General features: G+C 44.5%; 1 protein-coding gene across 4 annotated transcripts in view; it reads right to left on the bottom strand.

Moving 5' to 3' along the window:
• TANC2 (tetratricopeptide repeat, ankyrin repeat and coiled-coil containing 2) overlaps nt 1-25,551 on the bottom strand; it is a 2,520,149-nt gene that overhangs the window by 807,934 nt on the left and 1,686,664 nt on the right. For all 4 annotated transcript variants that reach the window (XM_085640812.1, XM_085640825.1, XM_085640816.1 and 1 more), the window contains one exon: nt 13,189-13,314. In XM_085640812.1, the coding sequence (XP_085496938.1) occupies nt 13,189-13,314 (126 nt within the window). The remainder of the gene's footprint in view (nt 1-13,188; nt 13,315-25,551) is intronic.

Here is a 25,551-nt window from a genome sequence, read left to right as displayed (position 1 = left end):
ACAACAGTGCCTATGCATGATACCTCATCTTCAAATGACAGGGAAGAGCGGGTACTTTGTGATGTCCACACTAGGTGGAATGATTGATTACCTTCGTCCCCAACACCACCACCCACGGATTCACCCCCTGAAGACAAAGGAGGTTTCCATAATCTCCTGGAGAGAGAGCCACAGAGATCTTCCCATGACGACATCGCAAACTGATTGCTTCCTATTTGACTTCAAGAAACCTTTCAGGAAGAGCGTCAGGGCTAAACCCATCATTGACTGCATCTGGGAAGAGGGGATAACAACCGTGAAAAACCCAGCCAAAATGGCTGCAATATTGCCATTCTTGGACAAAACATATAAAGCCCTGAAAGATTATCCCGCCTGCCTCATCGGGCATCGTAAACCTAACTCTGTGATTACTCAAGTAGCCCAGCGCCAAAATTCCATCCGCACCAATCTCAACACCACCTGATAAGAAAGGTAGGCTGTGCTCGAGGATAAAACTGCTAAATGTGGTCAGACATAACACCATATCTTACCTTCTCCCTGATGATGTAAAGGCCGAAGCCAAAAAGATCTTACAGGAGGGAAATCGTGCCTCCTTCGAAATCATCGACTATGCCATGGATACTGCATCCACTGGTTTGACAACTGGCAGGCTCAGCAGTCCTACAAAGCTAGAGCTGGTTGAAAGCCACCACCTTCAGACCAGAGATGCAAAGTAAGATCCTTGACCTCTAGTATGACGGCGAAGCCCTCTTTGGGTAACATGTTGACAATGCCCTCTAATCAATAAAAACAGACATTGATACCACCAAATCATTTGTTACCCTGCGGTATCGTAAAATACCTTTTCGTGGCGCATGAGGGATAGGGGAATTCTCCTACAGAGGAGGCTATCAAAAATGCAGGTACCTGTTACAATGCAGACAGTTGCTGGCCTGCTGAACACTGAGGTTTCCATTAAAGTGCCCAAACAAGCTGGATTGGGTGCGGGCCAGATTTTCTGAGTAGGCAGGGTCAGATGCCAGTCCAGAAACTATTGCGGGCAGACCTACATGGGAGTCTTGCTTGACACAAAACTGAGAAATTGTTGGTAGGTGCATGATAATGCCTACCATTTTTTGGCAACCAGTGACAGTGTGCCACTGTTAAAATACGCACTTCCTGAGCTCTGTGGCAGTGCTGCTAAATGGTTGTGTGTATTGGTGCCGATAACCAAAGTTTTACAGGCCCTACATTACACGTCACGTGCAACATCACCAACATCTTCATTGCACAATGGTGGATTGGGAAACAACTCATATCATCAGTATATTGCAACAGAAGTTCCGCCTTGTTTGCTGAATTGACTATTGCAAAAAAAACAATTAAACACGGAGCAATAGGGAACATAAAAGTATGAACCACCCACTCTTTACGTTAACACTAATTTAACAAATAACTTTACACCTTTTTCAAATAAATATATGTTATCTAAAAAACAAATACCAATGCAGGTACACACCAAGCGGAGTCACAACAGTTTCACCTGCAGTACCAGTAGCGACAGCCCCCTCAGGCAGCCTTTACTAGGCAAACCCAGAGAGGAAAGTTGGGTTGACAGGAAAAAGACATAGGACGTCGACAGGGACGGACTACACGCACCAGCTACACCCCCAGCCTTCCGCATGCCTCGGGGGCAAAATATCCTAACACCTGCACGAATGACCCCGCAACAGCATCTGATTCTTCTCAGGTTAGAAGTCCAGACCATGCTCAGCATAGGAGCCATAGAACGAGTCCCTGGAAACCAGACGGGAAAATGTTTCTACTCCCTTTTCTTCTTAGTCCTGAAGAAGTCGGGGGAAGGAAGACCTATCTTGGATCTGAGGAATCTCAATGAATTTCTCAGGAAGCAGATATTCCGCAAAGTCAAACTTAAGGCTATCCTGCATCTTCTAGACCAGGAAAATTATATGACAAAATTAGATCTCTAGGATGCCCATTTTCAGGTCCAGATACATCCATGCCATCAAAAATATGTAACATTCACAGTAGCCGTCAGCCATTATCTTTTCAAAGTCCTCCAATTCGGCATCTGCCCCTCACATGTTCACAAAGTGCCTGGCCCCAATAGCGGCATCCTTAAGGCAAGAAAAGCACCATGTCTTTCTGCACCTTGAAGACTGGCTGGTGAAGGCACCTTCTACCCAGTGGTCAGCCAAACCCTGCTTACGCCTTTTTCAGCAAATTGGGCTTCACTAAGAATCAGCAAATTGGGCTTCACTCAGAATCCGCAAAAGTCAACCCTTCAGTCATCAAAGCGAATAACAAAACATATCCCACACCACAAAGACGGACAAGACTGCTGCTCTTGCCACATCTAGTTAAAAGAATAAAGTCACTTTCTGTTCGCCTCTACAAATCTCTCCTATGGATGAGGTCCTCTTGCATTTCTGTTCTGCCGCCTGCGAATGCAACATTTGCAAGAGGAGCTGGACAGGCAGTGGATCCAAACACAAGGCTCTTTCGATGATACCATCTATGCCACCCCAGGAATGCACACAGCTCTATCTTGGCGGACTCCAGAGGTAAAAAAGTGGGTTTGTCTTTCATACCCCAAGCTTCCCAGTTGAGCATCACAACAGACGCTTCCTTAGAGGACTGGGGAGCTTATCTGCAGGACCTCTAAGTCAGCGGCAATGGAAACCATACAAACTTTCCTTCCCAGGATAAGTAAATCTGCAGTGCTCATCCTCACAGACAACACCACCACAATGCACTACGCTGTCGCAAGAGCCGCAGAGAATTTGGGAGTGGTCGATACATCAACAGGTGAATCGGAAGGGCGAAAATGTGCTGGGGAAGCAGAATGTCATGGCAAAAACACTCTAAGCAGGATGAGAGATACTTGCCACGAATGGGAGATTAATCTAGATTTCCAGGAGGACATCTTCCATCAATGGGGCAGACCAAATCTGGACGTGTTCGCAACATCCCAGAACCATAAATGCCTGTTTTACGCAAGCTGGCACCCACAACCGGGGTCGTGGGGGAATGTGTTTTTGATCGCATTGTCCGGAATCATTGCCTACGCCCGCCCCTCTCCAACTCCTCTCCTCGAAAGGGTTCTTATGTAGATGAAGGCAGTGCCTTGCAGGCTCATTCTCATCGCCAAGAGGTGGCTACAGCAACATTGGTTCATGGACTTACTTCTCCTATCAGAGAGACACCACATCTAACTGCAACCACTTCGGCCTCTACTGACAGTGAGCCTGGGTGTACTTCAACAAGATCTGAAATCCTTACACTTGTCAGCCCGGCTCCTGAATTCAATGAATTTGTGCATCTGAACATCCCAGGAGAATGCAGGTATATTGTATCCAAGACTCGTGCAGATCGTACAAACCAATATTTCAGCCTTAAATGGAAGCAGTTCTGCATATGGTGTCAGCGGTCCAATGTGGCTACCGTGGAAAAAATCCTTCCTTATTTACTACATCTAGCATGATCAGGACTCGCTCATGCTTCCATTAAGGTTCACCTGGTGGCCATATCCTGCTTCCGAAGATCAGCAACATCACTTTCATTGTGGTCTAGCAGACTCAAACAATTTCTCAAAGGTTTATTCAGGGTCTTCCCACCAGTGAAGCCTCCTCCCCCACTCTGGTGACTGAACACTGTGCTTTTTCAACCAATGAAAAACCCATTCGAGCCTATCCACAAAGCGGACATTACATTTCTCCCTTGGAAAGTAATGCTCCTGTTGGCACTGACCTCAGAAAGAAGGGTTGGTAAAATACATGTTTTCACCATTCGGGAACCTGTCCTAAAATTCAGGGAAGACCGGGTGATTCTGCGAACAAATCCAAAGTTAATTCCAAAAGTCCCATCTGATTTCCACTTAAATAAACCAATAATTCTAAAAACGTTTTTCCATATCCCAAGACTGCAGCAGAAAGGGCAATGCATTCCATGGATGTCAAGAGATAGCTGGAATTTTACCTTGCCAAAAGATACACTTCCGCAAATCCAAACAGGTATTAGTAGCATACAGTGCTTCTAGAAAAGACTATCCACTCTCGAAACAGAGCACTGCACAATAAATATCTATCTGATGCCATACAATTTTGTCATCATAAAGCTGACATGCCTCTGCAAACAAAGGTGCATGCTCATTCAACCATAAAGTGCTTCGACTTCAACTGAGCTGTTTTCCGGTGTGTCTATTCAAGGTATCCGCAGAGTGCCAACCTAGAAGAATAGAAACAATTTTATGCAGCACTACTGCTTGGATTCCGCACCACAGAGATGCTGCCTGAAGGTATTTCGTCATCTTTTCCAGTAACAGTGAACCACCGCAGTGATACACATCATCCTCTGTGTTATGCACATATTACACTATTTCTTTTATATCTATATACACGGATGGATAGGTATGCAAACACATTTATTCTGGTGTTCATACAAAAATGTGTTTATTCAACTGCTATTCAATCTGATTCAAGCATGTGAATCTATGCAAGATCCAATATTGGAGTAAGAAAATAAGTTACTTACCTGAAACTGCAGTTCTCCAGTATTGATATCTCTCATAGATTCACATGCGACCCACCCTCCTCCACTGAGAAGCTCACCTTCTCTTTAATATTGTACATATTCACACTTGTGCTCTGAAAATCTGAGAGACAGACTCCTCTGGGAGGAGTGTTCTAGAGGGGGATACAACCTGATTGGTTGCACCTTAAAGTTTAGTCTCTTTTTTAAAATGACAAAGATGTGTTACAAAAGTGAAGGTTTATGTCCTTTCCAGGCTATCTTTAACTTTACACTGCTTTCTAATGGTACCTTGAGACTCCCACTTTGACGACGATTGAGAATGATTCAAGCCTGTGAATGTATGAAAGATCCAATATTGGTGCTTTAGGAAATCTTTTTTCCACTCACTTGATCATACTAATGGCCTTAATATTGGTACTGTGCAGTTAAGGACAGTGCTTTAAAATAATTGGCTCAGTGGGAACAATACTTTCCTAGTGAAAAAAGAAAAGTAAGTCATAGACCTCTTGAGAGAAAAAAGGTGGCATCATCTTTGATTTATTTAAGCAGGACTCTTCCTGAAGTTTGGCGCTTCCCAAATGCAGCTTTGATTCTTGTAACTCCTCTTTTTAAACCTGGATTTTTTTTCTGCTCTCAAATGTGTGGTTTGCCATCTTTGGATTATTTTCTAATGAATACCTAGGATTTGGTGAAGCAAACTTGTTTGCGATTCTGGTTTGTTAAGACTGTATGAAATCAAGAGCTCTTTATTTATGTAGAGGCAATATAAACCTTTTGCTACTAATCTAAGACTGTTGTAATAAACAAATGAAATATATTATGTAAAGATTTTTCCCCATAGGTTAGTAGGTGAAATTTGCTATAATTGTAAGTACTTATCTCTATAATATGTTTACACACACATGCACACTCACACACATTTGTATCTTCTACTGTAGGAAAAACTCTACCTTCAGCGTAAATCAAAGACAGAGTTAAAAGTACTGAGGGTGGGATGAGGTCAAGCAAGGAAAGAAACACACTTTGTTTGGAGTCAATTTCAGTGCTGGTTTGCTCAATAATTCTTTTCTACGTTATTGCCTTGATTCAGGAAATGTTGTAAGGTTGAGCGATGAATTTCTCCTGATGAACCGAAGATCCTCACAAGTATTTATTTCTCTCACAATTCTCCTTTCCCCATGAGAGTTTGATTAGTGGTCGCAGTGAGTTTCAGGAACTCTGGGAGCATCTAGTGAGGAAGTGGACCGATAAACAATCTGTGGCATTCTTGCAGAATAGTAAATCTTTTGCGACAACAACCCACAGTTTAGCAGTCTATCAGCCAAGTCTTGGGAGAGGAGTTGCCCTAACCAGTCGACCTCGAATCTGGTGAACCGGGTTTGAGTCTCTACAATGACGCTGAACATCCTGTGATTTGGGGCAAATCCCTTAATCTCCCCGTGCCTAACAAAAATGAATGTGACCTCATGTAACACAACTGGTGCTATGTAAAGCACGCTGATACCCGATACCTTTGGGTCAAGTTTGCGCTATATAAAACTCCGTTATACCTGCACCAGGTATATTTGTGGTTTTGTTGGTATTCAATATGTGTTCAAACTTCCAGTTGTGTTTTGTCTCTTAGTAGCCTCACCAGGTTGGGCTCCAGCGCCTAACAGGTCAAAAAAACAACCTCCCACTTCTTTCTTCTTGTCACATGGGGGTATGTGACCTGACAGGCAGCATAATTATGTGTTTGATCCTTGATTTCAATCTGCAACACCATCAGATGTAGCACCTAGTAAAAGGACGCTGGTAAGTAGAAGTAAAGTTCTTTATTCATGAACAGCAACGACAGGATGAGCCAGACCTCCGACTCAGAGAACAACCACCTCCAACTGACAACTCGCAGTTTGCCCCGGTAACATAGATTCCATCGAGGAACGAGATGGAACCCAACACATCTTCCTCCCTACATAATAAACACAAATTGTTGTACAATAAAATATAACGCATGTAAAAATACAAACATGTTAACAATGGAAAGAAAAACAAATGATAACACTTAATAACTAATTATACAATTAAAAACCCAACACATCTTCCTCCTATTTAACAAAAAAAAACATATACAATGGTACAATGCAGTAGCATTAAGATATATAGTCACGAAGTCTAGACAACTGGGGCGGTTGAACACACGATCCTCACTGCCACCAGCTACAAGATTATAGTTGTGAGAGTCATGAGTGATGGAAACCTTATCTTTATTCCACCATTTGCCATTTTGTAATTTAACAACCTTTTTTTTTTTTTTTTTTTTTTAACAACCACAACTTTTGGCGGAGCAGAAAACTTAGCATCCTTCATGGCAATGATCCTAGGTATCTTGATTCTGACAAAATCACCAACAGCTACTTTTGACTCCCTTCCCCGCACACTAACATACTTGTTCTGAGCAACAATTCTTTTCTTAATCACATTCTCCATTTTCTGCGAGGAAGGAGAAGAACACCCCATCCAAACTCTAAATAACTTGGATACAGGTAATCTACCTCGTAAAAGAGAAAAGGGGGATATATCAGTGTCGGCATTGGGGGTTGTGCGCACAGCCCACAACAACTTGCGTAACTCCTCCTTACTGTTCAAACCACTAGACTTGGCAAGCTGGACATTATCTTTAATAACTCTTAAATCGTTCTACCAAGCCATTACTCCTGGGGTGATATAAGGAGGTTTTAGTGTGTTTACTACCTAAAAAGGTGACTAAAATCAGAAAATTTAGATGAAGTTAACTGACAACCATTGTCAGATAGAATTTCAAATAGACTCCAAAAGTTCAATGACACTTAAGGCATTGGGAGACTTCACAAACTTGATCTCAGGCCAACGACTGTAGAAATCTACAACAACAATTCTATACTCCTGTAACCCTCCAGAGAACGCCATGGGACCAATGATATCAATAGCAATCTTGGCCCATGATTTGTTGGGAACTTCAATAGCTTAAACAGGACTAGGAACAGTTACTTGACTCTTGTCGCTTCCACCACAAAAAATGCAATCTCTAACAAAGCGCTCAACACTCTTGTCAAGCCCAGGCCACCAAAAATGTTCTCTGATCCTCCTCTTCGTGGCACGCATACCGATGTGCCCCTCATGGGCTAACAGAGAACCCTGGTCCTCATAGACTCTGGCACAACTAGGAGACTGGACCGGTAAAGTAAACCATTGATAATAGAAAGTTCTTCGAAAACATGCTTGTAAACATCGCTCTTGACACCATCAGATTTCCATTCTGACCAACCTAGCAAAATACCATTTTTCACTTCTGTCATCTGGATATCAGTATCACAAGCTGTACGCCACTCATTCTCCAGAATGGCACCATTACAACTGAGTTCCACGGTACATACCAAGGTTGCATCAACACTGTCAGATGATTCAACTTCATTCACTTTGTTGCACTTGGGCAAATGAGACATACAATCCGCTAAAACATTTTTAGCACCAGGAATATATTCAACAGTGTAATCATATTCTTGAAGCCTATACTGCCATTTTGCAATTCTAGGCGTGGCACGTTCCATGCCTTTCGTGGTGAATAATTGCATTAAGAGCTTGTGATCAACACGAACAGTGAAATGAGAGCCCCACAAATACATTTTAAAATGCCCACCAGCACGCTAACGCTTCATGTTCGATTACAGAATAGGATGCTTCAGCACCCTTCAAACTTCTTGAAGCAAAAGCTACAACTTCATCCTTGCCATCGCTGCGTTGCATGAGGACGGCACCTAAACCCAACTGGCTGGCATCAGTCATAATGATAATTTCATCAGAGGTGTTGAAGTGCTTAAGCGGAATGGCATGAACAAGTTCCTCTTTGATAAGAGAAAATTCTTGGTTACACAGATTACAGCTATTAAAGGAAACTTTTTTTTAAGAAGATTTCTCATGTGAAAAGATTTTTCAGAACCTTTAGGAAGAAACCTAGAATAAAATTCAACTAAGCCCAAGAAGGACCTCAGTTGATCCTTGTTTTTTGGAGTATCAAAATCGTTAATAGCTTTAACACGACTGAGTTTAGGTTCAATGCCCTTATCAGAAAGTTTGTATCCTAAATATTCAATTTCAGAAACACCAAATTTACATTTCTCAGTACTGAGAGTCACACCTTTGCCTTTTAATATGGACAAAACATGACGCATCCTGTTGTCATGTTGGATTTGATCATTGCCAAATACTAATACATCATCCTGAAAAGCAAGAACACCTTCAACATCTTTAAACATACCTTCAACCACTCGTTGAAAAACCGCAGAGGCTGAAGCTAACCCAAAAGGCATGCGCTTAAATTGAAATAAACCTTCCGGGGTAATGAAGGATGTCAGGTGTCTGCAATCAGGATGAAGATTGATTTGATGGTAAACTGGGGTCATATCTAGTAAGCTGAAAACTTAACCTCCTTGCGAGATTGAAAGCCTTTCAGTGATGTTGGGCAAGGGGTGACTATCAATCCAAATGTGTTTGTTTAAGTCATGCAAATTCACACACATGCAGACAGAACCATTGGGTTTGCGTGCTAAAACAATGGGGGCTACCCAATTGGAACTTTCAACAGGTTTAATGACCCCTAGATCCCAAAGTTTCTGTAACTCATTTTTCAACTCAGAACGCAAGGCTAAAGGAACTCTCCCTACTTTGTGAGCATCTGGAGACGATTCTTCAACAAGTTTGATTTTATGGGTATAGCCCTTCAAAGTACCTAACCCACTACGGAAGACCTCAGGAAACTGTGACTCCCACATGTTGAATTTAGCGACAGGCATAACTGGTAAATAACTGTCTCTTAACACAACCTGATCAGGATTGTTGGGGTCGAATAAAATGCCTAAATTCTTCTGATCATACCAACCCAATAAACATGAGTCATCCTTGGCTACATAAATAACCCCATCGGAAGAATTGGATTGGAATTTGAGAATGGCAGAAAATGTACCAACTACATCTATAGTTTTGCCACCATAGCCCACAGGACGCAACATAGAATTGGATAAGTGGGTGCCCTTGAAGTGATCGTACCATACTTTTTCACTCAATAAGGTATAAGGTGAACCCGAATCTGCCATGACTTTTACATTAATGTCATTTATACTGATCGTACAATATGGTCTAGTAAAATTGTTTAAAGAAACATAACACACAGCGTCATCAGCAGCATGGTCCTTGATCAAGAGAATTTCATCATCGTCACCTGAATCTGGAACTTCCTCGACAACACTGTGTGGACTTATTTCTAACACTTTTCTTCTATACTGAACTCTATTTGAGGATCTACAAACTTTAGATAAAATGACCTTTCCGCATACATTTAGCATAAGTTCGGTCCTTAGCAGGACAAAAAACAGCATTCCCTAAATGAGACTGGCTACCACAACGGTAACACTCTAACTGCTTGAAAGTAGGTTTTTTAACTTGGTTATCTAAACTTTTAGCAGACTCAGAAGTGCTTCCAGAAGCATCATTCTTTTTAAACTTGGAATATTTAGATTTGACTGCCAAGACTTCCGCAGTTGTATTATCAGAAACAGTTAGTTCACTCATGAATGACGTGGTGCTTTTAATTCTAGAAGCAATCTCTCCAGCTTTCTGTAATGTTAGATTGGGTTTAGATAATAAGGCTTCTTGGACTTTCTTATTATTAGTCTTCTCCACTAGTTGGTCACGAATCCTTTCATCTTCAACGTCCTTATATTCACATGAAACAGCAAGAATCCTCAATGCACCCACATAACTGGCAGCTGATTCACCAAAAAGTTGAACTCTTCTGTAAAATTTGTGCCTTTCCATGATGACATTTTTCCTTGCCTGCAATTTAGTGCTTTTAATGCTGAGGCATATTCATCAACTACAAAATCTCCTTCTCTTTCACCTTGACTAACCATAACAGGATCAGAAGGAATGTGCTTGAGGATTTTACGACCTTCGTTGCCCAAACAATGATGCAGAACAGCAAACTTTTTATGTGTAAACGTATCGCCATCTAAAGCATCTAAATATGCCTCAAAAGCTTCCTTTCATTGTTCCCAATCAGATTCAGGAGTAGTAGGATTTGGAGAGAAAGCAGGTGGAGGTACTAGTGAATTTTGCATTGAAATTAAATATCGTAAAAAAAATACGATGGAATAGGAAGTTGTGTGCTTCAGCATAGAAGCAGCAATGCACGCATAAAAGTATATTAGTAATGAATACTGTACACAATGGATGTACACCGATGAAAATTGAAATGCATTGAAACGCAAAAAAAACAAAAAATTAAGACAGCTGTGTGTATTAGCATACACAACGTGATGCAAAGAATATATATATGTGAGGTGATATAAGCTGTACCAGCAATAAAAACACAACACGCACAGTAATTTAGATGAATTGACACTCTCAGCAAAGAGTAGCGCTGGAGAACGCAGTGGTGGCTCAACGAGACAGCTGAGCAGAAGGCGGCTTTGGTTGCTATGATACAGAAGCTCCAGGCAGACAGAGACGACTGACGCAGCGTAAAGTGGATGACGTCAGCGGAGTCGGAGGACGCGTGCAGAAGCTCGAGCGAGGGATCAGAGCTCGAGACGCGCTTTAATTTTAAGAGTACTTACAGCTGCCAATACAGATTAACACGAGTTGAATTAACCTGGTGGAAACTACGTGGACACTTCAGAGAAGGATTCCAAGCAGGCAGCAGCGGATGAGCTACAACGATCGCCAGGCAAGCAGTCGAAATGGGATGCCGATGTGAAACACCGCGTGGGGGACTCGTCCTGTCCCAGTAGCTCGTCGACACTAAAAGCAGGCTGGTAAGTAGAAGTAAAGTCCTTTATTCATGAACAGCAATGACAGGACGAGCCAGAGCTCTGGCTCGGAGAACAACGACCTCCAAATGACAACTCGTAGGTTGCCCTGGTAACATAGATTCCATCGAGGAACGAGATGGAACCCAACACCTAGCAGAAGTGGGGGGGGTAACACCTTTACTCTGACCTTCCCTCCCCCACTTCCAGTCTCTGTCTGTATTACTCTTGTAAGTGAGTGGTCAGTTCAAAGCTTTCAAAAGGTTACACTATTATCGTTCAAAAACTGTGATGCCCTAACTAACCCATTACAGCGATTAAAGCAAGACTCCTCTCACCTAAACTGGTTTATTGACCACTGATCCGTCGAAAATCAGAGCGAAATTTGTCAAAGCCCAATGGAGGAGGAAAACAATCTAAATATGTGCATGGCCACAGTGAGATGGAGTCACAATGTATTGTGACTCAAAAGACTTCTTTGAAGAATAACAAATTGCAACTGTCTGAGCTCAACACTAGATGGCAGGAGTATGCACCTGTATCTAGAGCTACACATGCATCGACTATGTATTTCTCTCCTCCTTCTTTGAAGTTTCATTGCAGGAGTGGGCCTACCCCCAGGCTTCCCTTATACATTCCTCGGTTACCTCCTCTTCATACCTATTAGGAAGGTGTTGTCACCTTATCCTCCAGCATAGATCTGGAGACCCCTGTGAGAACCTGTAAAAGTTATCAGCCCTTCTGAAGTATCCTTATGAAGGCAGCAGGCAGGCTGCTTGCATGCAGCTGAGAAACTAAATGCAATGAATGTAAATGCACTTATCAGTACCCATATAATGAGTGTTACAGTTTTACTGCATATTTTAATGGAAACATGGGCACTGAGAAACTAGTTGGTGTTTTGACTCTGTGCTTTGAGAAACCACTATCTGTATTTAGCAGGGGAAAAGTAGGTGAAAATGCTAAAGGCATATTCTCTCCAGTGTTGCATGGGAGTAAGTTATAGACACAGCTCAAGGATCATTTACAGATTTCTTCCTATTGCGGGAATGGCCATTCACAAAGAGCAACAGACATTCTTAACAGCAGTAGACTTTTAAAAAAAAAAGCTCAAAAACAGTTGAAATTCAGTGAGAGTGTCTAATTTAAATTTAAAAAAAGAATTAATGCTCCTGTCAAAAGGCTGGGGCAGTAAAACTCCAGGAGGACCTTGCTTCACAAACCAAAAGTACAGCATGCAAAGGGGTTGCTGAATCTGTGGCTTCAAAAAGCTCGCTTTCTGGCTATATTTTTCTCTAATGCGTTTATGTTTTTCTTTCAGAAGGATCACTCTTGCAGGGATCATTTTATTCACATTCCAAGTTAGTTTTAATTTGTAATTAACATGTTCGTTTGAAAGAAAAAGAATCAAGTATTACTCAATTTAAGGTGTTGATCCCAAACGTAAGTCGGATAAATCTCTGTTAATGACTATCAATTGAAATTTCATGACACAGCAATTCTTTTCTAAGTACTATACTTCTAATTGAGAAAACTTTGGTTCAGCGTTAGTGAAATATTGCCCAAGACAGACCGGTGTAAGCAACTTACATTCTTCCTTATGCATCAGGATAGCGAAACAGTGCTATGCCACAACTACACACATCATGTACTATCTACACTGCTTACAGGAATCTTCTTGGCATCAGTTATTCCAGGATCAGGGAGTTGGTGTTTAGACACAACTTCCTCAGATTTAACGACTATCGGCTGTAGAAACTGAAGAAAATGGACAGTCGCTCATTCTACTTTTCTTTTGACTGCATGCAGACCACCTTGCATATTCATTTACCTCGTAGATCTGGCTGTGTGCGGACCCCTCCCAGGGTCTGCCGGGGCATACGAAGGGAAGTCCGCAGTGGTGTGTGTCTCTGCTCATCTAGGTAAGCGAGGTCCTCCAGGTGGGCAGAACTGGTGGCTGAAAAGAAGAGAGGGGAATGACATAAGTATTAGAAAACAGGAGTCTCACAATTTACGTTCATACATTTTTCGTGCATAAAGGATTTATCTACAGCACTCTCGTATACTACAATGAAGCAGCATACTCTAATTCGCAGTCTGATTAATTAAGGGGGAAGGAAGCCCACAAAAGAACATGACTGCTCCTGAGATACACTTATGTAATAAAACCACATTTGCAGTTGTGGCTGGCATACTTTGAAAGTGGAGAGGCGTAAGATGAAGACACGAATGTGGCAGTCGAAGTGAGCACAGTGAGTGAACACAACCGCTCCAAAAGAGGTTTAGGCACTATGGCACCCTGCGCAGAATTAAAAATATTTTCTAGAGTACACACACACTGAGCCAGACACACACCTCATGGTCCCTGTCCCATCCCCTCAGTCTCTGGTTTGAGGTTCATTGGCAGATCTATGTGCAGGACTCTGGACTGAAGTAGCACTAAAGATCAAAAGCAAAACGACAGTTTTATAGGCATCACTGTTTTAAAGTTAGGAACAAGGTGCATGTATACGATAACAAGTGAGCTGTATATGTCTTTACTGAAAATAACAGGGACAGGGCTTCTCTAGCAGGAAAGGTCTAAAATTCTCCCTTATCCGATTTGTAGACAGAATTTTGACCATGACGGGACTGGCAAAGGTGGCAAATTGCACAATGTCAGCAATGAGGAGCTCATCCCTTATTTATACTGCACTCTGGCCCAAAAAGATACCTTTTCCTCTTTCTAAATGTCAGTCGCCCTGTATTAGAAAGGAACGGCGTGGCCATAACTGGCAGCGCTATTATTAATCCCTGACAAGTGGTACCTAAGCAACTCTGGACTGGCCTCTGCTAAAGGGGGGAGAAGCGGTAGGGGTTTAATGAAATAAAACTTACCGTCCCGCGCCACCTCAGCTCCTGGCTCCGACTCCCGCAGGCATGCGTTTTTCGCTGTCAACAGGAAAGCCACCCAGGCACCCAGAGGCAGCGTCCCTCCCCTCCACCAATTACAACGCTGCAATGGCAGCATTGTGATTGGTAAGGCGCAGCGGAGAGCGCCCCAGCCGGGCCATTTTCTGCAGCCTACATAGAGAAAAAGAGGGAGTGCGCATGACTGCTTTGTTCGGCCCTGGGGCCGACCAAACAGTCAGTACCCACAACAGTGGGTAAGCCACAGCCCCCTTGCCCTCGAGCAGGACCGCCCTCCTGCCCGCCTCCAACTAGGCACTCGAGGCACTTCTGCTTTCTCGCAGTGCGAGAAGCAGAAATATAAAATAGTAGTTTTACCATTTTATGTTTCTGCCTTCTCACACTGCGAAAAAGCAGTGGGGCGACGCCCCCATGGAGGAGCCGCCACTGCTTTAGAAAATAGGTGATAGCTAACTGTTTTCCTGAAAACGAATGCTGATATATTTTGCGATCCTGCATACTTTCTAGGTATGTTTGTACTCATTTGTAATCTCCTGATTTTGGCCAAGGTTTGCATGGCATATGGAGTCAGCCTGACCCCAAATACAGATAGTGCAGCAGATTTCTGACACTTTCTCGAGTGGGAACCTCCGGTTCTTGGGATTTATTATGTGGGTTTTCACATGGAAGGTAATGTTGGGAATAAGCGGAGTACAGCAAACTCAAGGAACGCTTTCTTCAGTACCTACAGCTGGCAGCCTGTGGAAGGCACGTCCACGGGAACATTCCAACGCTTCAAATATCTTTAGCAATGAAATGTGGGCTAAAAATATTGGAACATACATTATAACTTCCTGCACCTAACCGTATATTTATTTTCATTCTTGGTAAGATGCAGGCATTCGCTGAAGCAACTTGAAGAGTCGCCATGAATATTAAGAACACATTTGCTTTCATCCCTCTGAACTCCAGCTCCGGTGGGCTCCGCGACTAGTTTGATCATATCACCAATCTGGTTGCTTGCTACGAAATCATCTACATACCTGAACTGAGCCCCATACTGTAGTGTAGTACATCCTTGCAGGAAAGGACAACTTAAAGGGGACCAAGTTGGAGAGCCCTTATATCCCACCATGAAAGTGACCCTTATGACCCACCCCATTCAACCTAGCAGGGGAAGCGGGTGTCTCTTCCCTGGCAAGAGAGTGCAAAGTTACACTGGCACCTGCATTCGCCTCGTCAGTGGCTGGGAGCACTATATAAACGCAGTTGTATTTCTTCTTTACTCCAACACCCTTGAAAAAGTCCACACATGGGTGTTGAATCATCATCTAAAAGTCAACCCCTCAAAAACTGAGTTTCTTTTAATCGCACCTAAAAAAAAAAAAAACATATCTGCAATGCTTTAAATTGGCAGTAACTGTCCCGTGGTGAGTGCCTGCACCTCTTGATTTGAAATGGAGAGTGACTGCCCTTCTCAGAAGTAAAAAGGTACTCTAGATAGAGAGTACCTACAATGTTATATTCCCATTTAAAGCGCTGCATATCTGTTCAAACACGGATCTAATACTGTTAGTTATTTTATTTATTGTTTCGGCTTACAGCCTTACAATATATTGAAAAAACAAAAAAACATGCCAAAGAGGGACAGTTCAATAAAAATATGCGCACATCAATCTATCAATAAAGTCATTAAAAAAAATACAGAAGACAGAATACTGCTTTTTCTTCGAGGGTGTACGTCCTGAGAAGAAGAGCATGTTTGAATTCTTCAACCACAGTAAAGTGCAATGGGATAGGTACATATTACCGTCAGAGGCTACCTCCTAAATATAAACTTATACATCACTGTTGGTTAAAAACATAGAAAGTTAAGAATTGACTTTTTTCCAGTTGTAAGCAGTTTTTTTCCCACACCTAAGACGTAGAAGTACAGTGCAGAGAAATTGTGCAAAATTATTCGACTTATACATAAAATTATGATATGTTCTGTGAGTTCTTTGGGCATAATAAGGTGTAAGTGCTTTGGGGAAGGAACATATTAACATCGATGGTTACCTCCTAAACATAAACATATACAACACTATTAGTTATGGAAACATAGGGAGTTGAGGATTGTCTTTTTCCAGTTGTACACAGTGTGTCCATCCACCTAGGAAGTAAGAGTGTAAATTATGTGTTCCTTGGAAGAAACCAAGTTCATAAAGCTTACCTACTTAAGCATAATCCTAGAGTGGAGGGCAACTCTTTCAAGCCGGGCCGATTAACCCATAAATATGACGCTACAGAGGTAACCACGTTCACATCATCTGATTTGATAAATACAGCCATTGCTGGTTTCACACATCTGACCCCATAGTGTTTGAAAAGGGGAAGAAGCCATCTCGGCTGGGCGGCTACATATTTATAGCAAAGCAGCATAAAATGGGTTAGGTTATCCAGACCACCAACAGTAGACTCACAGCAATCGAGTCGGCCATCAAACATATGTATACGTATCAGGAAATCCCTAGAGTTTGAGTTTGAGTATAAAAATATTTATAAAGCGCACTTTCACCAGCGGTTTCATGGCGCTGCAACAAATTGGAAATCCCAAGAGTAGAGGACAGCAGAGGGTAGATGGGGGGAGAAAAGAAAGCTTAGTTAAAAATTTTAGCGAATAGATGGGCTTTGAGTTTTTATCGAAATTGGAGGTAGGGAGTAGAAGATCTTAGTTCTAAGGGCAGGGCATTCCACAAGGCAGGGGCCAAGGTTGCAAACTTCGATCCTCCCCACTTTTTCCTATGAAAGCGGGGGACTACAAGTAAAGATTGCGTAGATGAGCGAAGTTCCCTGGTTGGGAGATAGGGAGTGATCTCAGATGAGATAAAGGCCGGGGCCGTACCCAGTCGTGCTTGAAAGGTGATAGAAGCAAGCTTGAATTGGACCCGTTCGCGGACCGGGAGCCAGTGTAGAGATTTAAGAAGGGATGTGACATGGTGAGATTTTGGGAGATTGAAAACCAACCGTGCCGCCTGGTTCTGGATCATCTGCAGGCGCCTTAAACTATATGCAGGAATACCTGCATATAGGGCGTTGCCATAGTCCAGGCGGGAAATGACCATCGCCAAGACGATCAGCTTTAAGGCATCAAATGAGAAGAAGCGAGAAACCTTCCGGATGGTGCGTAATGACAAAAAGGAAGAGGACACCACGGAACTAACCTGGGAGTGAAGAGTGAGCTGAGAGTTTAATTTGATGCCTAGGGTTTTAACTGAGGTAGAAGGTTACGGGGAAGGACCAAGGGAAGGGGGCCAGAAAAGAGAGGACCAGGGACTGGAGGATCCACCAGTTAAAACCAATTTGGTCTTGTCAGGGTTAAGTTTCAGGTGATTGTAGTTCATCCAGTCCCGAATGAAGGTCATGACAGACTGAAAAGTTAAGATAGAATCAGGGGAAGGGGAGAGGTTGAAAACAAGTTGGAGGTCATCCGCGTAGTTGTATACGCTGACCTCCATTTGTTGCAACGAAAAAATAAGAGGAGCGATGTAAAGATTAAACAAAAGAGGTGAGAGGGAGGAGCCTTGAGGGACCCCGCACTGAACTTTCCGGAAGTCCGCAGAGAATTCGCCCAGGCGGACAGCCTGGGTGCGGTCTCTCAGGAAGGAGGACAGCCACACCAGGGTGGTGCCCCCGATTCCCGCCGCCCTGACACGGGAGAGCAAGATGGTGTGATCAACCGTGTCAAAGGCGGCTGAGAGATCGAGGAGGACCAGAGCCTGGGCCTGATGGGTGTCCATTCCCTCCCTGAGGTTGTCAAGGACCGACAGTACTACAGACTCTGTAGAGTGTGCGGGGCGAAAGCCGGCCTGGCGAGGGGTCAGAACTCCATATTCCTCCACAAAAGTGCTCAAGGAACTGGTGACATGACGTTCGAGCACCTTAGCCGAGAAGGGTAGGAGGGAGATAGGACGATAATTGGCGGGGACCACAGGGTCAGCGCCAGGCTTTTTTAGGATAGGGACAATAATAGCTGTTTTCAATGAATTGGCTACAACCCCCTGGGTAAGAGAGCTGTTGAGGAAGTGAAGGAAGGGGTCTGGGCTGGCTATGTAAATATGACGAAGGATGTGCGCGGGGCAAATGTCTAATGGGGAACCAGTTTTGACAAGGGGAATTATTGAACTCAAAGATTTTTTTGTCAAGAGAGGAAGGGCATTGAGTTGCCCCTTGGGAGGGGGACACTGAGGATCAGCAAATGTAGGGGAAGGGGGAGGAATATTAGCTTTAATGGCGACAATCTTCTCAATAAAGAAGTTGTTTAAAGAGTGGCACAGATCCTGGGAGGGAGAGGGCTTAAGAGATGTCCTATCAGAGAATGCCAAGTTGTGGACGATCGAAAAAATTTCCCTCGATTGATTCTCAGCAGCAAGAATCTTTGAGGAGAAATAGGCAGTTTTAGCAGCTAGGATGGCCTTCTTGTAATGAGCCAGAATAGTGATGAACTCAGTTCTGAGTGAGGGACAATAATTTCTCCTCCAAGTGCGCTCGGCTCGGCGCACTGCTAATTTTAAGGTCTTAAGGTCCTCATTAAACCACAAGTTGGCGTCCTTCTCCCGCTTTGAGGTCACCCGCTTCAGAGGGGCAACAGAATCACAGCCTAAAGAGAGCCAATTTTTAATGGCAGTGTCCTGGGATGAGGTCGAAAGACCGTGTAGGGTGGGAAGAGAGGAATTTAATAATGCAGATAGATTATCCGGGTCCACTCGGTTCCATGAGCGGACCCAAACATTCTTTGGAAGCAAAGGTCTAATGATAGGATAGATGGGAAGGGTAAATGAGATCAAGTGATGATCGGACCAGGTACAGGGAGAAATGGATAAAGAGTCCACCAGACAATTCAAGGACCAGATCTGATCTAAGATATGACCCTTGAAATGGGTGGGGGAATGAACATGTGAAACAAAATTAAGGGATTGGAGAGTAGCTGAAAACTCTCTTGAGGACGAGCATTCCGCAGGGTCTGAGGGCCAAAAATTAAAATCTCCCAGTAATAAAATTGAAGAATTATTGACTGTGAGAGTGGCCAGGACTTCCTGAAAGTCAGAGAGAAACCGTGAAGCTGATTGGGGGGGGCGATAGACAAGAACACAAGTGAGCGGGGGGGAGATAGAAGTAGTACGAATTGTTGTGGCAATGTCTGGTAGCGGTAGAAGTTGGAAAGGGAGGTCAGTCCTGGCAATGACCACTACGCCACCCCCAGTCCGACCAGCCGAGCGGTCAGCTCGTAGAGCATAGTATGGGGCAGAGAGGGTGGCCAGTAGAGTAGGGAGAGAGTCATCACTAAACCAGGTCTCTGTTAAGAAGAGGAGATCCGGTGCGTGGAGATCCAACAAAACCGATAGTTCGTGTGAATGGGCCACCGCTGATCGGGTGTTGAGATAGTAGGCTGAGAGTGTTCTGGATGAAGTTAAGCTGATATCCTCTTTGGGGAGATGAGGGGAAATTGGAGGAGGAAGAGGAGGGAAAGGCAGCGAGGCAGAAGACAGATCTAGTAGCGAGATGCGTGAGCGAATATAGGCAGGCAGAGGCCATATGCCATGGAGGTTGCGAAGTTGAGAAGAGGAATAAGTAGTACTCGGGGAGGAATAGCGTGTCCCTGGCCCCGATCGGTCGCGGACGGGCGCAGACTGGCTCGCCTTTGGCGCTGCGCCCGCCCGCTGCGCCGTCGGGCTTCGTTCTGCATTATATAGAGGCTGAGGAGGGCGGGGCTAATCCCAGCGCAGGTTCGACCAGGCTCCGAAACCCAGCAGCGGCAAGCCCAGCCTCCGGCGCCGTGGACGCAAGGAGTGGGCGAAGCAGCCGAGCAGGGTAAGTGCCAGAGAACAATTTTAAAAGCAGCAATGTGAGCGCTGACAAAAAACAATATTTAAAGCAATACAGTTACTCTAACCTCCGGCTATCCACCTCAGAGGGAAATAACAAAATGTTATCGTGCGAGCAGGAAAAATCAGGTTAAGTAGGTCGACTGGGCGGGGCTAATCCCAGCGCAGGTGCGACCAGGCTCCGAAACCCAGCAGCAGCAAGCCCAGCCTCCGGCGCCGTGGACGCAAGGAGTGGGCGAAGCAGCCGAGCAGGGTAAGTGCCTGAGAACAATTTTAAAAGCAGCAATGTGAGCGCTGAAAAAAAACAATATTTAAAGCAATACAGTTACTCTAACCTCCGGCTATCCACCTCAGAGAGAAATAACAAAATGTTAGCGTGCGAGCAGGAAAAATCAGGTTAAGTAGGTCGACTGGGCGGGGCTAATCCCAGCGCAGGTGCGACCAGGCTCCGAAACCCAGCAGCGGCAAGCCCAGCCTCCGGCGCCGTGGACGCAAGGAGTGGGCGAAGCAGCCGAGCAGGTTAAGTGCCAGAGAACAATTTTAAAAGCAGCAATGTGAGCGATAACAAAAAACAATATTTAAAAGCAATACAGTTACTCTAACCTCCGGCTTTCCACCTCAGAGGGAAATAACAAAATGTTAGCGTGCGAGCAGGAAAAATCAGGTTAAGTAGGTCGACTGGGCTGGGCTAATCCCAGCGCAGGTGCGACCAGGCTCCGAAACCCAGCAGCGGCAAGCCCAGCCTCCGGCGCTGTGGACGCAAGGAGTGGGCGAAGCAGCCGAGCAGGGTAAGTGCCAGAGAACAATTTTAAAAGCAGCAATGTGAGCGCTGACAAAAAACAATATTTAAAAGCAATACAGTTGCTCTAACCTCCGGCTTTCCGCCTCAGAGGGAAATAACAAAATGTAGTTGGGAGGATCAAATACTGCACTCTCCTGAACTGTAAACTGTGTTGTGGGCAATGCTGAATCCCTGGGTTCTTCCCCAACAATAGACTGAACCTACAAAAACAAATTTCTGCTATGGTCAAAACTGCACATTACCACCTTAAATTACTTTGGCGAATCAGGCATTTTATCCTTGATAAGGATTTAAAAGAATTCTAATTCAGGCACTCGTTGTTTCCAGACTAAATTATGGGAATTCTCGCCTCACTTGTCTTCCTAAAGTTCATCTAGCCCCCACTTAGATTAGAGCTACAGATCACCAAATTTGTTTCTGGGTACCAGAAATTTGAAAAAAGGACTCAAGCCCCAATATCACTGCACTGGCTTCCCACTGAAGCAAGAGAGCAATTCAAGCCCACATCACTCACAAAGCTCTTTACACATTCTCTCCTCCCTTTCTGTTGGGGAAATTAAAAATCTCTGGGGGTCAACAGGGGTTGAGAAATGTGAAATCCTACCTACCTGAGCCTCCCACATTCAAACGACAATGTTGTACAAAGCATTCCGCTTCCAGCAGCGCCACCACAATCTGGAAAGGGTTTTACTATATCTCCATACTCCTACTCCCTGCAACTTTTAACAAGCATTTGCAAAGCAATAGGTCTTGCATTTACACGAGTTTAAGCTATTGGCATTGTAAATGACAATGCCTTTTATTTATGTTTTAAAAATGAAACCAAAAATAAAAGGCACTGTTATTTGCAATGTTAATAGCTGAAACTCGCCTAAATGCGAGACCTATTGCATTGCACATAGGACTGCCCTTCTCTATGGAGTTTGTATGAACTGTCTGTTAAAAATCACTGCTGGTCACCCAGCTCAAAGGTGCCCATTTAATAGACCGTTGAAGGATGACAGGCTCAGTCAGCCTAACCACTATTCGACCCAGCCCACTGCGCTGTGGGCTTTCCCAAGGGTAAGAAGGGGCTATATAAATGGCAATACAATACAAATCTGATTTGCTTTTACTAGCTGATGTTTTAACAATAAGTTTTACAATAAAAACGAAACGTGAAGGACACTAGGTAACATCTGGATGGACGAGGAAGTCTGGGAAAGAAACAGCATGGGACTGTGGTTACTTTACGGATGAGGTCCAGGGCAGGTGTTGTAAACCAGACTTCCAGGAACAATTCGGTCAGGGTTAGTTAGATTGGCAAGCACAGCTCTGGCAATGCACCCCAATCCTGATCAGCAGTCCATCTGCACTGCACTACAGAAACCCTCACACATCTTAAGCAGAGGACCCAAACCGTACACAGAGAACCCTCTGCTGCTTCAGAGTGGAGATTGACGCACTGCTCTGCCAATGCACCTCTGGCAGCGGATACCAACCCCAGAAGAACACCCTCTGCTGCTCCAGCTCTGCTAATGCACTTCTAGGAGAGGGAATCAACCAATGCTCTGCTGCTCCAGAACCAAAACATTGCTCTGCCAATGCACCTCTAGCAGCGGGTACAAACCCAAGAAGAACATCCTCTGCTGCTCCAGCTCTGCCAATGCACCTCCAGCAGCGGATAACAACCCCAGAAGAACACTCTGTTGCTCCAGCGTGGTGACGGGCGAGCTGCTCTGCCAATGCACCTCGAGCAGCAGGAACAAACTCAAGGAAAACACCCTCTGCTGCTTCCGCGTGGGCACTGACGTGCAGCTCTGCCAATGCACCTCTAGGAAAGGGAATCAACCAATCCTCTGCTGCTCCAGCCTGAGAACCAACAAACTGCTCTGCCACTACACCTCTAGCAGCAGATACCAACGTGTAGAAGAACATCTTCTGCTGCTCCAGCGTGGGCATTGATGCGCCACTCTGCCAACGCACCTCTAGCAGCGGGACCAACCCATAGAAGAACACCCTCAGCTGGTCCAGCTCTCCCAATGCACCTCCAGCAGCAGATAACAACCCTAGTAGAACATCCTCTGCTGCTTTAGTGTGGGGACTGATGCGCTGCTCTGACAATACACCTCTAGGAGAGGGAATCAACCAATCGTCTCCTGCTCCAGCGCGAGAACCAACACACTGCTCTTCCAATGCACCTCTAGCAGCGGATAACAACCTACAGAAGAACATCCTCTGCTGCTTCAGCATGGTAACCCCACCCTCTGCTCTACAAGTTGTTTCTAACTTCGGATCATGACAGGAAACAGGAAAGTGAAAGCGCAATTGAACGTACATTTTCTAACTGTGTCAGCAAAGAGAAGACTACGACTCTAAATGCGGAAAGCTTTACGGTTTCGCTCTCGATCGTAACATGATTACTTATGCTCATGGTCCCTCACCGCCCTAATGATTCGGGTCACAGTCTGTGGCTGCCGCAGGAACCTCTCGAGGTCGAAGCTGCGGCCACCACTAGGAGCTCCATAAGCCCCTCAGTCCGCCCCGCTTCCGCCGTCTTCCATCAGCCCGAGAACGTGTACCGACCTGGCCGCCGCCTCAACTGTCAACCGCTTCACTTGGAGCTACCAGAATGCAGCCAATCGACTCTTGCCACGTCATGCGACACGCGCATCACGGGACTTGGGGCCAACCAGAGTCACGGGATTTTGGGCTAACCACTACACAGGCTACTTGGGACACACGAATGACAAAAATGTAGCGCCATCTCTACGAACCCCCAATCGATTTAAAATTGAATCTTTTAACTTGGCAATGAACTTCTGTTCTGCTTTATTAAACTCTAAATGAACTTAGTATACGTTTTAAAAACTCCGCCAAGTACACTAGAGTTGTTTACGCTTCGATAGTCGCGAAGTCTCAAAGAAGCTGCCATGTTTGTGTCATGCACAAACTCACCATATCGTCGGCCCACAGGTGGCCAAGAAAAAACTTTACGTGCACCTGAGGAGTCCTGGGGCGATGTCTGAAGAGATTAAACTACGAGCATTGTCACATCAAACGTTGTAATGTTTTCCAATGGAGACAAAGTTATACCACGCATCTTTAGAGCAACAAAAAAAACAAGTTATTCTGTATAACGCCGTACCACAAAGAACAGGAAAAAGCGCTCGCCATTGCCTTGTCCTCCCCATGACCCCGTGCGCCTCTGAGCTCCGTGCCTGCTTCACAGCTGTTGTGAAGACTTTTCTTATCTGCTTGTTAAATAAACATGCAGATTAGAAAAGTCTTCACGTCAGCCGTGAAGCAGGGGAGCCAGTCCTGGTGGGCCAGCCAAAAAAGCGAAAAGGAGGCACCCTGGAAAGCTTATTTCTAATGGCGGCGCACCATTTAACATAAACGGTGACGCAAGCCAATGGGAATAAGGGGCAGGGCTTCAAGCCCTTTTCAGAAAGTACCCCTATGCATTAAATCTTGCCGAGCGAGCTGCGCATGTGCGCAGCAACGCTAGGCGAGACCTAAAAAGGAAGTTAAAATGCTCCTGTTCCATATAAAGGTCTCGTCTCGCTGTTAGCCTTTTAGGCCTCCATACATCAGTTTTGGTTAGTTATTACTAACCGACTTTATTCACTGTGACTTTTGTTCTTTGTCTTTATGTGATTCATTCAATGGATTTGTTCAGCATTCTTTGCTACGTACTCAGGCTCGGTTTTAAAGCAATCTAATGTCCTAGGGCCAAGTCTGCGCTATAGAAAACTGCATAATTTATAAATAAACGTCACACTGTGTGAACATAGCAGGTCTGAGGTTAAAACCCTCCCTGGTTGCTGGAATTCTGAGAATTTAGTCTTGCGCCAAGTTCGAGAACTCCTAGATCAGGACATATTAACGTAGGTCTGGAAGCAGAGTCATGATTTCTCTGAGGAGGAAGGTTTGTGGTAAGGTAATTTAAGACATGAACATAGAGGAAACATACTCTGCGGGCCAAGTCAATTACTCCATTGGGGGTGGAATACATAGTGCTGGTCGGCTTGAGGGAGAATTGCCTTTGCTGAAAGATTTCACTACATTCACACGATCCAGGGTAGTAAATGTTACAAAGAAAAGATTTTCACAGATAGCGACTGCTAAAATAAACAAACCACGGAAAAAAAGTTCGCAGACAGAGACATACGCAGAAAGACATAAATATATTTAAACACTTCAAGCATTGCATTGCACTTGTTCTATCTGTTGCAAATTGCTTAACGGCAATTGGTCACTCCTAAGGTATCAAAGGGCCAACTTTCTAAACTCTGTAGGAAAGTTGTGTATAAAGTGTTGATGCGTCTCAATCCTTTCTGTCAATGCCATTGGCACACCGACTTCGGGTAAAAGTACTCTGATGGGGAACCCAACTCGACGGCACTACCTATGAAGTGTTGGTGTATGCTGATAACTTTCTGCTGTACCTCCGGATGCTGCAGCGGACATCGAGTCTTTGTCAACGATTTTCTGGGATTTCAAGACGGCAGCGGGCCTACGAGTAAGTTGGGAGAAGTCAGCTGTCTTCCCACTGAAACGGGACACGCACCCGGGCGGTACACTTGGGCTGTGTGCGACTGACATGGGCGACAGCAGCAGTCTGTTACCTAGGCATCACACTGTACCATTCACAGTA

The sequence above is a fragment of the Triturus cristatus genome, chromosome 1_1 (genome assembly GCF_964204655.1).
Source record: "Triturus cristatus chromosome 1_1, aTriCri1.1, whole genome shotgun sequence".
NCBI classification, from domain to species: domain Eukaryota; kingdom Metazoa; phylum Chordata; class Amphibia; order Caudata; family Salamandridae; genus Triturus; species Triturus cristatus.
The sequence above is the reverse complement of the archived record's forward strand: the minus strand, read 5'-3'. Positions and strand labels throughout refer to the sequence as shown.